The 16,129-nt window shown below is 33.4% G+C and overlaps 1 protein-coding gene across 2 annotated transcripts in view; it reads right to left on the bottom strand.

The window, feature by feature from the left end:
- Positions 1 to 211: 211 nt before the first annotated feature.
- The window catches only part of LOC114658127 (septin-7-like), a 149,106-nt gene continuing 133,188 nt past the window's right edge, over positions 212 to 16,129 (bottom strand). For both annotated transcript variants that reach the window (XM_028810185.2, XM_051932002.1), the window contains exons 11-13: positions 13,280 to 13,415; positions 11,153 to 11,298; positions 212 to 9,502 (exon numbers count right to left, since the gene is read on the bottom strand). In XM_028810185.2, the coding sequence (XP_028666018.1) occupies positions 9,463 to 9,502; positions 11,153 to 11,298; positions 13,280 to 13,415 (322 nt within the window). In that variant the 3' untranslated portion in view covers positions 212 to 9,462. The remainder of the gene's footprint in view (positions 9,503 to 11,152; positions 11,299 to 13,279; positions 13,416 to 16,129) is intronic.

Genomic DNA, 16,129 nt, shown 5'->3' with positions numbered 1-16,129 from the left:
GTGGAAAAAAATTAATGAAAATGAAAACTTGGTGACAAACCAACTTTTTACCTGTTCATAAAAACAAGTTTTAAAAACTGGAGAAAATAAGTTATATAAAATAAATATTTCTATAAAAAGAATTTTAATGATGCATAAATGTCATTACAAGTACTGGAAGGACACTCTTCTTGAGGCATGCTTCAAAACTAATGCCACACTGAAGTCAAAGTTTGTGTTTTTTTCTAGTTTATTGTGTTTATTATGGTGCAAGTACAAAGTACACTGATTATTCATTAAGTAGCATGTTTATTTAGTTAATACTGTACACCGCTTAGGAAAAAATACACAAGCACTCAAGAATCATGTTATGTTTCCATTTAGCGTAACAATAGTTTTAATGCTTAGTACTAAATATACAATTATGAAGAAAACAGTAGTTAATGGAACTGAAATGGCTGGAAAAGCTGACAATATTAAAATGTCATATGATAAAGTATTTGGCAGCACTAAGGAGGATTGATGGCAGCAAATTATATAAAGGAGATTCTAATTGTTTACCAAAAAATAAATATACAAAAAAGTTTCATCCATCCATCCATCCATTTTCCAACCCGCTGAATCCAAACACAGGGTCACGGGGGTCTGCTGGAGCCAATCCCAGCCAACACAGGGCACAAAGGCAGGGAACACCTTACTGTATTTCAGAAGAAACAGTTTGTACTCATAGGAATTCTTCCTGTGTCTGTCCTCCGTTTCTCTTCCCATATTCCAAACAGAAGTGTGTTAGATTAACAGGAAATTATAAACTGTGGTGTTTGTGTGATTGGGCCCTGATATAGAACGTTGTGTCCTGTCCAGGGTTGGTTCTGGCTTTGTGCACAGTGGCGCTGGTAGTGGCTCCTACTCCACAGCACCTTTGGGTGGATTAAATGAATTTGAGAATGTTACATTGTGTGTGTAAGGAAGATCAGTTGTCTTGGTTTTTTTTTTTGTTGTTTTTCTGACCAAGACACAGATTTTAAAATAGCAAAACGATTTTTTCTATAAACAACATGAGCCTTTTTAGGTAAAGAATAATCTTAAATATAATTTTTGCTTTGTGGTTAATCTGACTGAGGTATAAGACAGCGATATAATAAACTGCCATTATTTAGTTGAATCAATCCTCCAAAATGCAGCTCACCACTTGTTTACAATTTTATCTCTCACTATTTAGGTACTGTTTACACAACAAAGCCTTATACCAGATTTCTTCAAAAATACAAATTTTGAATCCAGATCTGTTGAAACAAATATATTCATAAACAACATATTTGAGTTATTCTTACCATATATGACAACACATGAATAAAAGGACATCAGTTGTGAGGAAGTTTATTTTAAAACAGTTTTTACATGCATTAATCTAATTCACTGTACTCTTACTCTACAGTGCATAGAAATATTCTTTTAAAATATTAATACTACTCAAACATTGTGTGGCTATTTGTTACAAAACTGAATGCAAATTGCAATCTGCAAGATTAAACTGAAATACCCAAAGTCTAAACATACAACTTGTGTGCGTTTAATTAGGTTAATACTGTTTGCTTTTTTCCTTATAGTTCTGCAAGTTCTAAATATCTCCACTGGGGCATAGAAGTACTCAGAAAAATAAATAATATTTAATCACCATCACAGAGTCTTTGTATATGACTATTAATCCATGCATTTATATGAAAGTTGTAGCAACAAACATTTTATATCCAAAGATAAACATGAAAAAACGTGACCATGTTAATGTATTCAATTGCGATATTCTCAACATGTTTTTTTTACCGAAAATAGTTATACCTCACATAATGCTGAAATATACGTTTTAGACTTAAAGCCCTATTTTATACTGAATATTAAAAATCATTTTTAAGAAATTTTTACACATCATTTAAATTTGGCAGAATCTGACATTATAAATATGAAAGTCTTTACAAAGAATTTTTAACCTAAATAAATGGGACAATACAACACTTTAATGGATAACTCATTAACCAAGTGAAAGTTAAATGGGAGAGTAGTGGAAAAACTCCTAAAAGAGCCATATTTTTTCTCTCAGCAAAGGGAAACCAGCATAGTCTCTATCCTAGAATCTGGCCTAAGGTGCCAGAAATCAAAAAATCCTTCTGCATTATAAGCATCTAGAAAAGCACCATTAACATTTTATTTACCTCTGCAGTGGTGTTTCATCTCACCAAAAAATTTCAAAGTGCTGGTAATGGAAGACAGGATTCTGGTGGAAAGCAGCTATACATACTGGATGCAGAGACCAGTCAAATGAAGTCAGATCTATAAATGCAGCACAATAAAGGCTCAAATACCAAATGACCAGTTGCACAACCAAACATCCTTGGGCCTTGTATTTGGTATTAAGAATGTTGAAACACCAAAATGATTTTGGTTCTTTGACCCTAATAATCGAGCGTGCAAGGTATTAGTGAGTATGCATTACTGGTGCACATTGAGCTTACACTGAGAAGTACACATATTCAGATTTGGAAGAGAGTAGGAAAAACAGTAGTGTATTGGGAAAAAGAAGAGGTACTCTGTAACAGTGCGGATGAGATGTCAACCTCTGATTAGCACCTTCAAACTATGTAAAGCAGTTGATGTTTAGTTGTGTAATATTTTGCATATTGTTAACTCCTATCAAAAAGTGTATTAGCCAAAAACAGAGATGAAAACATTTTATAATTTGACTATTTTCTGAACTCAGCACTAGGGGGAACAAAGATTGCCTGAGAACAAATTTTCCAACTACCCCAATGAACATCAAAGAACTGTGAATATTTTTTGCTACAAAAACTGGGTGTGTTCTGGGTAACAAATAACAAGCAGCAAGAACGCATGCATCCATTAACATAAATGTCTCTTTGTGATGGCAGAAGGCCTGCTATTCCTACCTCATTCTAATGTTAAATGTTATTTCAGAGTTCCAAATGCTGTAAAATAAAAATAATTAAATACACGTGATCCTTCTGCAGCATTTCAACCATAACCATGAAGCTAAATACACAACCATGTTCATTCTCTAACAAACTTCAGTATTCGTAGCCTACTCTCTTCAAATCTAAATGCAATAAAGCCATCAGAGTTCAAGTAACTTCTGTGTCTAGGAAGAAGTAGCTAAAGTCGTCTGCAGTGTGTAATAAAACACTGTATATCAAGTGTTTAATATAAACTAAGCAATTTCTAGTGCTATTATTATTATTGTGGAGTTTTTTATTGACCACTTTTAAGATTCAAATTTACAATTGATATTAGTGTTCTTGTGTGACTACATGTCTAAGAGTACCCTGTACCAGTTTTTTTTTTTTTTTTTTTAAACCACCAAAGAATTTTGTACTAGAAAATGTAGATTCTGGAAATACGATTGATACTTTAAGAGACATCTGTTGACTTGAACATAACGTGATCACAAGCTTTAAATATGATTATAAAACCATGTAGAATGTATTGTTATGCACTGGGGACAATGGAGATATAGAAATAATCGATTAATGTAATGCACCTTTGCCTAAAGATGTCTGAAAGAGTCAAATCAGGAGTTATGTTTAGTGTTCACTGTTTTTGTTTCCTCTTCTCTGCTTTTCTAATTCATATTTTTTGGAATATTTTTAATACATTTCCTGTTATTGCTTACTATTGTATTAACCTACTTTCTAGTATAATGAACAGCTAGAGTAGTATTTAGTCTTATACCTGGCTTTGTCGTTGTTCCTTCCATGGCTTCTGGCTCATTTCATTAACTATACCACCAATTTCAGAAGGCTGCACTGAATGAGTGACTGCTTTGGTGTGTAGTCTGTCAATATGTGCCTGACATACAAACAAAGCAAAAGTTTATTGGTAATCTGTAGATGGCTATTTTTCAATTACCCAAAATAACCAGAATAAAAAACATCACATGAGCAGTGACGCGATAGCTTCTTATGGTCTCATTAATGACTACTTTTCCTTTGTGTTTAAGAACTCTAGCAAATGAATAAAAAACTGGCAGATGGACAAATATAGGGTGGTTTTGTGGCATAAACCTAGCAATATGAAAGCAATTCAAACCAGGATTTGAGATACATGTGAAGTTAAGACTTAGGCTGAACTGAAATAAGCTACTCTTTCATTAGGAAAGATACAGTTTTTGAGTATACAAATTGGTCAGTAATGAAACTGAGAAATAGTATTAATAACAAATATATTTCATCTCTGGGTACCTAAACAAATTTCAACACACATAAGCAAAATTTTACATGGGTTCCACAATGAACAAAAATGTGTTTGCTAAGAAATCTCCACCAATAACAACTCCTAAAATTTTTATATAGTGGTTCAAGGGAGCATATTACATGACCTCTAATTTTCCAATATGCTGTATTTGGACAAATGAAAACATTAAAAAAAACACACACACACAGACATGTAGTAATGTCTCTAATAATGTAAATGTTCTTGTTTCTCTGTAATTTGGTAGTTTATCATAGGATGTTAGTTCTTGTAACAGCTTTCACTGGTCCTTTCGAACTGTTACAATAGGTTATGTATGGCTCTCTTAAGTGTTGTAACAGAATAACACGATTTGAATATAGACTGCAGTTTCTGTAAACACAGGTGGTCTGAGCATCAATATAAGAAACACCCTCAAAAACTAAATATAATTCAATTATTTAGGTTAAATTAACAATGTGTTCCTGAGTATTGTATTTATGCAACCGGTTAAAATATTATAATCATTATAATATAAAGCTATAATCATTTAATATATCACTCTCCAGTTGTGAATATCATTAAACAAAAATGATTTAATATCGTTCAAAAGATATTCTGAACCTCTTTCAGTGTTTATGGTCGCTAAAGAACACATAGATGTTTTGAATATCAAAAAACTAATATAAGGACAGAGCTTAAAAAAAAAGCCTTAAATGTGTTTCTCTCCTGCCAGTTTCACATTTACCCAAACACTGTAATACTAAATATAGTACATTAGGCCTCAAATTACTTCATTGTTTGCAGTTGAGAGATTCTGAGTAAAATCAGGATGACCTCTTGGAATTGGCAAATGCACAACAGAATGCAAATTCATATACAGTTTGTGTAGCATGCCAAACCTACTTCCAATGATCATCTGTAAAGTACAGCATAGCTCAGCAAGAGGGGAGAACAGTATGCAGGTGTTTTAGTATTTAAGACTGTTATGAGTATCTACTTCAAAAATAAAAGTGCAAATAAAAGTACATTTTTAAATATACTCCAAATTATAATAGTTTGTTAAACCGATCAGATTCTGCATTGCTGGTTGAATATACAGACATTCCTGTTACGTTGTGAAGCCGTAAGAAGTTGCTTAAATTTCATGATCGAGAAGGAGGGCAAGTGGCGGTGAGCACAGCAAACTTTCAATCTTAAAATTGTGTAAGTAAGCCTTGTGTAATTCCAGTTTCCTAAATATATATACAGTAAATAAACAGTGCTAATTAATAAACAGCACAATTAGGTGTACTGCTTATTCCAATCATTTAAAAATGTATTTCATTCCATCTAGGGAAAACGTTTTTTTTTCTTTTTTCAAATTCATAATTCAGTTCAAATTATCAGCCATTTACGTACAACATTTAATCTTAAAATATTTTAACAATTATATTATGACTCAAAACGTTTTCAAATAACAAAGGTTTTTTTTTCACACAATATTTTTATTTTCATGAAAGTTTTAGTTATTTAGAGTATACTGTTTATACTTCAGTCACCTAAATATCTTTCCATTCGTTGTTATTATACATTAAAGCAAGTATACTATATTTGCATTGCTCTTCACACATATCATTCAGCAATGTATCTAGTCTTTTGAATATGCTATCTTAAATGTGTGCTTGTACATCTGCACACATATAGTAACTGAAGCCGGACAAAAATCACAATATAAATCTGCCTTCTCTCTCTCGGTCCCTCTCTCTCTCTCTCCCCCAAACACCAACTACATGACATTGCCACTCTTCTCCTCTGCATTTATATATAACATTGGACTTGCACATCCTCTCTTCTACAAATGGGTCTAATTATGACTTCTGTTTCTCTGCCTAGTCTTCAACTAAAACCATTTGCATATATTATAACATTTTATTAAACTTGGTTAAAGTAATCTTTATAATACTACAAAATTCTATGGCACTCTCACGTCATGCAATGATTGTATTACAGAAGTAGATCTGACTCATATGACCAATATAATAAATGTGAATGCAAACATCACAAGGTGTTGCGGTCAGATTATAAGATCCTATAGATCATATTTAGCAAATGGAAATGAGAGAAAAATCAAGAACTAAACGAGGAAACGCAAGACATTATTATTGCAAACTACAGAAATCTGTTAAATGGCTAGGAGTCTGAAATGAACAGGCATACTTTTGCTAAAGTGCCACACAGAAATGCTCTAACACAAGTGTCATGAAAGCCAATGAATATTTTCACAAAATCTATAAAGGTGGACACACTTTGAGGAAATTATAATTAATAATATATCATACCATGTATTTACTCTCTTTGCACCTCTCACAAATCTTCTGACCATTAAGTGTAATCATCCGTTATTCCACTCTGCCCACTACTTCTTCCCATTTGTTGTGCTCATGCCTAATTATTGCTTACTTTATTTTACCAGCAAAAATGATTTTGTTTTAGGCAGACAATTTTTGTTGCACAACATGTGTTTATAGTTATAGGAACAGTCATCACTTCCATTAGTGAAGAATCTACTAAGAGCTTTTAGCAAGTACAAATTGTAAGAGTAATTTTTTTTTGTCCTTTCATCATTTGTGTTGAGGGAAAAAAAAACAACCACCTTGTGTTTCATTCACTAATGCCTCAGGTCCAATATTTTGATGATGTGAACTCTGGTTTGATCTAGCTACTGTGACAGAAAGAAATAACAAAATGTATGTGGGAGGTAATCCAATGATTACCATGCAGCTTGCAAACCAAACTGAGTGATGTTAAGGGTGGATTTCCCTGAGGGGGTCAGTGCTGGACTCGTCACTATCAACTTCCAGACAGATTTCAGAAGCCATTAAGAAGGCTAACAGTGTTGAGTACAAGTCAAATGAGGTTACGCTCAAGCTTCAAAATGCACTGGTGAGACCTCAACTGAAGTACTGTGTACAGTTTTGGTCTCTAGGCTAGGGAAAAAAAAAAAAAAAAAAAAGAAAGAAAGAAGAGAGAAAAAGTCCAGAGAAGAGTCACTAGGTTGGTTCCAGGATTGCAGGGTATGCATTATGTGCAGGATTAAAGGAGCGGTGCCTTTTTAGTTTAAGCAAATGGAGATTAAGGTAACATGATTGAAGTTTTGAAAATGATGAACAAATTAGTATAATAGATTGGGTCTGTTACTTAAAAATGAGTTCACAAAGAACACAGCACCACAGTTGGAAACTTGTTAAAGGTAAATTTCGGACAAGCATTAGGAAGGTTCCCCCCCAAACACATACAGACAACCATGGAATAATTTACCAAGTAATGTGTTTGACAGTAGAAGTTTAGAGACTTTCAAAACTAGATTTAATGTAATTTTGGAGAATTATGTGGACATGGAGCTTTGCTGGGATGAATGGCCTGTTCTTGTCTAAATTACCTAATGTTTAGTTGCCATTAAAAGCTCATGAGAAACTTGCAATGTCTTCACCATTCAGGGTGAGCACAACTGAAGACAGTAGTAAGAATAGAATACCTTGCAGCCTGGCTCAAGTGGCAAGGGCTACTTTTATGAGTATAGAATGCATTTACATACTACTGAACACTGAGAACATATAGCTGCATAGGAAGCAAGTTTCTCAATTTTGCTACAACACTAATCCAATATGAATTAACACAACTGCATTTCAGCACTCCTGAAATCTACTCTTCCTTCATTCTGTGCATTTTTACCTCATCACTGTTAATTATGTATTTGCTCACTTACAGAACCAGAATAAATGCACAACATATGTCCATATTCTGTGTCTCAAAACTGATGAATATATACAGTAGCAGGGCAAATTAATACAGTATTTTAATAACAATTTTAACTTTATTAAAATAAAAAGTGGTCATAGGAAAAAAATAGGCATCTCAAAAATAAACAATTAGTCCACTAGTGAAAAGTCCATAAGCAATTTCACTGTGCTGTATAGTCACAAAGACTACAGAGCCAGTTTGCATACTTGAGTACACTCAGCAGTTCTACATGTACTCTTGGTTATTATATATCCTTATTCACAGCACTGACAAGGGCAGCAAAATACAGAGAACATGTAACATTTTCACACTCTGAAACAATACACTGTAAAGGCTTACCTGACATACCCTCAACATTGTCAGAACATGCACTACTAAATTCTTCTTTTTACTAGTGTTAATTTGGAGATGGTTTATTACTTAGTTTTAAGGCATAGGCTTTTATAAGATTCACTGCCAAAATGGCCTGTTTTGAAAAGAAGGATTTTGGATGACAATGCAGAATATCATGGGATATGTGATGTGTCTATATTCTTCACAACTATAAGCAGGAAAGAGGAAAGATGAAATAATGAAAGGAAATCAAATATATAAAAATGCAATTTAATCTGGTGTTTTCTTAAACACTTTATTTTTTTTAATTAGGCAAGTAGTTATGGTGTTATTTTATGATTGTGCCCTGCAATGGTCTGAAATGCAAGAGTAAATTCTAGACTTCCAGTCTAAGATTTCTAGGCTTTGCTCCTCCTAACTGAATAACTGACAATAGCAAGTTCAGAAAATGGATGTTTTGAAAATATTGTGAACTTTGATATAAAAATATATGTAATGGGTAAAGTTTCTTATATAAAAATTCTACAATACACTAGGGGTTATTTATAGTTTATCTAACCATTTATAATTTATTTGAAAAATATTTTACTGAAGAAAAACAAAATTAGAAAATTAAAATAAATGGATGAATAAAAGTTCAAAAAATAAATAAAAAATGTTTTAAAATGTACAGCATAAGCAATGTTTCACTGAGGTAAGGACTGTGAAAAGTAATGCAAACCAAAGGTAATCCTGTCTAAAAAAAAAAATCTATATTTATTATTTACAGAAAAATAAAAATAATAGGAAATGCAACAAGTATGAGCTTATTAATTTTCTAGAATGCCACATATAAATTTCAAACTGTTGAAGTTTTGCTTAAGTGGCTTTTTTCTCCTTCAAATTGCAAAATTTTGTATTATATGGTATTGGCACCTTGTTACTACCCTCAGAATACAAGCTGCAATTTTATGCAAGTATTGTATAGGTAGATTAGCCAGTCTCTTGGCATTTTAAAGAACATGTACTTTATAATTGCAAGAGTATAATATGTGTGTGAGTGTGTGTAATATATATCTTAACTTGTCAAGGAAAGCGCTGAAGGAAAATGTGAAGACTTCATTTTTATTTCCAGACCACCTGGGTGAAATTTCAGAAAATCTTTCCCTTCTTCTTATTCTTTTCCATTGTTCTAAAAAAAGAAAAAAGCAATAATTAAAAAAAAAAGTAACTGCAGGTGTTGGTCTATGGAGCTATACATTATAATAATAAACTTAAAATAGCTGGTTTCTTTATCTTCAGGTAAAAGCATGTAAACAAAGAGGAACAAATCTGTAATTATAAAGCAATTGATCTAGATTCCCCAACACCTCTGTATAATGATAATTTGTGCTGGGAAATTCTAGTGACCACTAGCAAAGACAGTCTGTTTTTTAACTGCAAGTTCCAAAAGATTGTTCTGTTGTAAAAAAGGCATAAAGCTCATTCTTAATTGTGCTTGCTGCCTCAGCATCTATTAGCTTGCTTCTCTCTCTCTCAACTCACTCATTCACTCTTCACACCCATACTTAATTTTTGTGCAGAGAAGTTAACTCTCAATTATTTACTAGGTTAAAAAATGAAAGAAGGGATGTGTTACCATTTTTGGTGTTGGCAGTTTAATTAAAAAAATATAATTGAAACATCTGAGTTTATCTGACAAAATATATTGATCCTCTGGCCTTCTAATAATTTAATTGATACTGAAATTCATCATTAATAAATTGAAACAAACACATTAATTCATTTTATTATTATTAAATGTGGAATGACTGTTTAACAATTTTAGTCAAACACTACTACAGTTTTATAAACAACAGACCTATAAATTAATCAGACAGAACCAATATTATTTCCATTATATTTAGGAGTCTATTAATATGATTAGAAAATACTGGAGATGAACCATGTATCTTGTAATACAAAGAATTTGTGACAAGTAACTTCTCACCATCAGCAGGCTTACTCTATGAATTTTACTGGTCACTTTTGGCTATCAGCTACAATTTTCCATTATACTACCAATAAGCCAATAGTGAAACTTTACCACTTTTGAATGACTTATGCTTTGGAAATAACCTGTTTCCAGTAACAGACGTCGCACTAGAAGTCCCCAAGTCACAATATTTGCCAAATATTAACGATAAGATGATCAAAATTATGCTTCTAGCTCCTCTGTTAGATCTATCTAAGTAATTAGAAAGCTACAGACATTAGGAGTTAATAAGTTGCTCAAGTAAACAGTTATACGACGTGTTAATGTAGCACATCAGAACCAGATTATTTCCATAATTTATCAAAATCATAGACACTATCATTCACAGTAGCACAATGCAGAATTCCTACAGTGTGTTTGGGTGGACAGGTTACCAAGGTCAGATACATCCATAAAACATGTCACTGTGGGCACCACATGTCTTTGTTTACCCACTCTATAATCTGCACAGAATACAATTTTCTTTTCTTTTATTGTCTAAACATATTGCCTAAACATTATAACTCACCACTTCTGTAATTACTACATTACCTAACAATCTGATTTACATAAAATGTCTATGTATATGACTATATACTGTATGCTCAGCTGCTGTTTTGTATATTTTACTGATTATTTTGTGCTTCATTAAATATTCCTATTTTTAAACATGTAAATTTTAAACTACAACAACATGTGAACTGAAGAAAGATATGGAGAAAGAAGAGTTAATTTATTCAACTCATTTCTAAGCAGAAATGTAAATGGATTCCTCAAATGTAGAAGTACTTCCATTCTCTAGTGCAGTGATTTTAATGTAATCCTTACTTTGATGCATCAAGTTTCAGTTGCTCCAATACACGTTGCTGTGCTTCCCAGGTCATCTTTTCTTCTTCAAACTGTCTGCGTTTTTCTTCTAGTTCTTTGTAATGTGCTTCTAGGTTTTTCTTCATCTGCTCATGACGGCGCTCAAGCTGTAAGATAATTGAAGACAGAAAAATAGTGAAGAAGTATGACATTCCATTTGTCCTTTTCAAATACCGCAAATAATTAATAAATGTATAAATGTGTTGTTTGCATGAAGCTACGTTTAATTCTAAAACTCACAGAGGACTTGATTAAGATATGCAAAAAAAAAAAAAGAACTTGAAGTGAATACGACTTCTAGCATAACCACCCACCAACCCAAATATCGACTATGAAGAAAACCTACCCAGCAACAGGCAACTAAGGATAAGTGTAGCTTCAAGGTGGAAAAGACAAAGTAAATACCTTCATTAAAACTTCCACAAAAAAGTAAGAACAACAGTGTTGTGTATAGAAATGCTAGGTGGTGCAAGGTTGTCATTACAGGCTGGCCCCAGATGACAAAATAGGTATTAATAGTGCATCTGAAGAAAAAAAAAAAGAATGTGTGACAGACTTCTGAAAGAAATTGCTGTAAGGTTTCAAAAAAATTATTTTGAAATGGGACACAGGTGAAGCATTGGCTTCTGACGCACCTCTTTGGGAATCATACCAATGAAAACTTGTCTAGAGTGCTAACAAATAGTTGTTTGGATGCGACAGTTAGCAATGTAATTATTTCTGTGATCACACACAATGCAAAAAACACTGTAAATGCAATAAGAATTAATGGTCTGGGATTCACAAATGTGATGTTTTGCACATGTTATTAACCTAGCATTTTAGAGCAACTGATTCAGATCTAAAACCTCCTTGCAAGGATCAGGAAATTATATGCATCTTTAATTATACCATAGCATTTTAACATTAACATCATTAATTGCATTCACTTTTGGAAAATCGCTTGCCACAGTTATACACATTTTTGATATGTTACGTATATTTATGTGGAGTCCTAAAAAACATAGGGGCTCAGAATATCATCAAAGACAAACACAGTATTACTATAAGTATCACTACCACAACAGAATACGTCTGCCATAGCTGAGCTATACAGGGAACTGCTCAGGTAAATGATCATGCATTTAAATGGTAATCTGCATTCAATTAGATACTCATCCACTTGAATACTGGAAAATTATAAGCAGAAATACACTCACATTTGCAAGTATGGCTTAGTGCATAACTGTGCCTAGAACCTACGTCCCCAACAAGAGGATTATTGTGTATGTGACATTGTCAATATAAGCTCATATTTGCTCTTGGCAAATTAGGTTTACTCATCTTTTTCAAGAGACACTTATGAACATAAGTGAGAATCTTTTGAGCAATGCAGTGCTGTGTTTGCTCACCCGAGATGGTTTTAAAGAGAGGAGATATGAGTTTTTAACATTTTGGCTACATTATTATGTGCTGCTTTTGTTTAGTGCTACATTGCTGCAGAGAAACTTCTCTGAACAGAGCTGGCAAAACTCCATTATTTCATTTCAATGCCTTAATTATTATACATTTATAATGTTGATAGTTGTAATTACATTTAGAATAAAAGGATAAGATGTATATCCATGATACTTTCTATTTTTGCTGTACCAAGAATGTGTCGAATTGTGACATCATTGTATCATATCAAATCAGAGAATTTTGTGATTCATTAAATCTCTAGCATTATTAAGATCATAAATCTGTACAATGTTCTATCAGTGTATGTTGCCAAGTAACTTAGGAGTAAAAGTGTTATGGGAGGATTGGAATAATATTCACTACTTGAAGTGTAAACATGAGACCTTATTCTGTCTTAGATATTTTTTTCAAGACTAAAATTTTGTTGAAGTATTCCTTTAATAGCAATATTCATTTTTTCTTTATTCTTTACATAATAGGAAAATGGGGGAAATTAGTTAAAAGAAGGGCAGTGAGTAACTCAAATTTCAGAAAACTAGTAACACTCAGTTTATGAATTCAGTCAAATAATGAAATGAATAAAAATTACTTATAATAACCAGACTCAGTCAAGACCTGTAATAGTGATCATTGCAACAGTAAAAGTACCTCAGCCTCTGAATCCTTCAGTTTTTGCTTTTTCTCTTTGACTTTCATCTCAAAAACTTGCTCCATCTCGTTCTCCATTTTCTTCATTTTTGACACATGTTCTCTTCTCTCTTCTTCCATTTGGGCCAAGGGACTCCTTAAAAGAGCAATTTATTTTATTTAATAACATGCCAAAATATTAGAAAACAATGTGACAATTAAATTTTACATTACAGTTTCGTGTAACACACTGTATAAAAGGTATTCAATTATAGGTTTTCCCCCTCTTTATTTCCCAAAGACAAAGTTAACCAAGAAATAAATCAGGCTTTCAGAAAGCACTGTGCAGATGGTTGCTGAACTGACTTAAGCATTATGGTATATAGTATTTTTTTTAATTATTTAAGGTGAAGAGTGAGGTTTCACATGATTCAGAGCTAGGGTCATTGCTTTTATTAATCTGAATTTAAGGGTTATATTACTGTAAGAAAAATCTGTTGGACCGAAAAGATTTTTCAGCCAAGGTTTAGTGTAAAAAAATCATATCACATTTGTAAGTATGGACACTAAATACCATTACACATTTTATTAGACTCTGAAGTCTTGGTAGACTTATTTCTGTTTACTAGAACACGTATACTGTACACAAATGATTAAAATGACTCTTGAGGATTAAATGCATTTTATCTACTTCACCTATATATTAAAATACAAAGTTGCACAGTTCTGATCTCCCTAGGTATTGTATCTATACTAATAAAAGGCAAAACCCTCACTGACTCACTCATCACTAATTCTCCAACTTCCCATGTAGGTAGAAGTCTGAAATTTGGCAGGCTCATTCCTTACAGCTTACTTACAAAAGTTAGGCAGGTTTCATTTCGAAATTCTACGTGTAATGGTCATAACTGGAACCTGTTTTTTGTCCATGTACTCTAATGGAGGAGGCGGAGTCACGTATCGCGTCATCACGTATTACGCCTCCTACGTAATCACGTGAACTGAAAACGAGGAAGAGATTTACAGCACAAGTCAAACGCGGGAACGAACGTAAATGACGTTAATTGTTGACTGTCTTTTAATACTGTGTACTTGTTGAGTGTCTTTTAATACTGTGTAAGCATACATATTAACACATGTGCAATTAAACGTGTGCATTTACGGGGTGATTTCTCAGGCTTAAAAGCTCGCCTTTTATTAAAAAGGTAAATGCAAACTCTTTTCATTCTGAAGGGCACACACCACGTTAGATTTCAGCCATTAAACGCGCAAAAATGTCAGTACACCAGATAAATAAGCGCAACATATTATCAGTTGTACTGTATGCTTACAATACATATAGAAATGTGTTAAACGTTAACTAATATTATGGGATGGTGTTTTTCGACTTGCGCCTTGATTTAAACGATTGCATGTCTTGGTGGGTTTGCGTAGCTTATTGTCAATATCTTTACACCTCTTTTTAAGACTTAATTTAAAAAGGTTTTCTTTTCTTCTTAATTAAAATTTAAAAGCAATACTTCACTGCTGCGAAGCCCCTCTAGCGCTGACGTCCGAGGTTCGATTACCGTAAGCGAGTGCAGTGAGTGTACGCCTGATGAGCCAAGAATAAGGGGGAAACAGGTGTCGCGTACTCTTTGCATTATTTGACAGTAAACTATTTTCATCCATTCTATGATCTGCTTCTCACAACTGAAGGCACCGTGGCTGATGTTACCTGACTTGCTGGCCAACCATAAGCGTTACCTGGTAGGTAACCACCCACTCACTTCACTCCAATACGGGAATCGAACCTCGGACGTCAGCGCTAGAGGCGAAGCCCCTAAAATTGCGCCACGGCGTGTGGTTCGTTTATTTGACAGCATGTACATCGGGGTAATTACATTCACGGCATTCGTAGTCTGATTCACAATCTGATTGTATGGGTGGTTACCTACCAGGTAACGCTTATGGTTAGACAGCAAGTCAGCTCGAAGTGATCACTCGAGTGAACGCAGCTTCACAAAAAAACAGATCCTTAACAAACTGTTATTGGTATATTTTCCCTCAATTTTAAAAGGTTTTCTTTTCTTCTTAATAAAAATTTAAAAGCAGTACTTCGCCGGTGCGAAGCGCGGGGATTTGAGCGACTGACGCATACAGACATATTCATGAGTGCAGGTACTTCGGAAAGAAAGCACCGTGTAAACCTAAACTTTAAATTAAGTTCATAGACCTACAAAAGGTTGCCATTGATTTGAGGCAAGATTGTTTTTCTCATGTACAACTATACGTTGCATTCTTAACAGTAAGCTTGCACGTCTTGGTCATATTACAACCTGAATGCTGAACTGACAACGTCGTATACAAACAGAACTATAACAATCGTAATAAACAAAAAAAAAAAAAAGAAGAACCCTTGGATTTAATAAAAAGGCTCTTTCCTTGGCGAAGCAAGGAAAAAGGAAGACCTTATATGGCGTTAGTTTATAAAACAGCAGAAAAGCTGTGTTAAGGCTGCTTCACAAAAAAACAGATCCTTAACAAATTGCTATTGGGATATTTTCCCTCAATTTAAAAAGCTTTTCTTCTTCATAAAAATTTAAAAGCAGTACTTCGCGGGGATTTAGATAGATATATATATATATATATATATATATATATATATATATATATATATATATAAAGAGAGAGAGACTGAGATATAGATATAGATATATATATATATGTATGTATGTATGTCTACAGTGATCCCTCGCTATATCGCGCTTCGCCTTTCGCGGCTTCACTCCATCGCGGATTTTATATGTAAGCATATTTAAATATATATCGCGGATTTTTCGCTGCTTCGCGGGTTTCTGCGGACAATGGGTCTTTTAATTTCTGGTACAT

The sequence above is a fragment of the Erpetoichthys calabaricus genome, chromosome 9, assembly GCF_900747795.2.
Source record: "Erpetoichthys calabaricus chromosome 9, fErpCal1.3, whole genome shotgun sequence".
In the NCBI taxonomy this organism is placed as follows: Eukaryota; Metazoa; Chordata; class Cladistia; order Polypteriformes; family Polypteridae; genus Erpetoichthys; species Erpetoichthys calabaricus.
The sequence above is the reverse complement of the archived record's forward strand: the minus strand, read 5'-3'. Positions and strand labels throughout refer to the sequence as shown.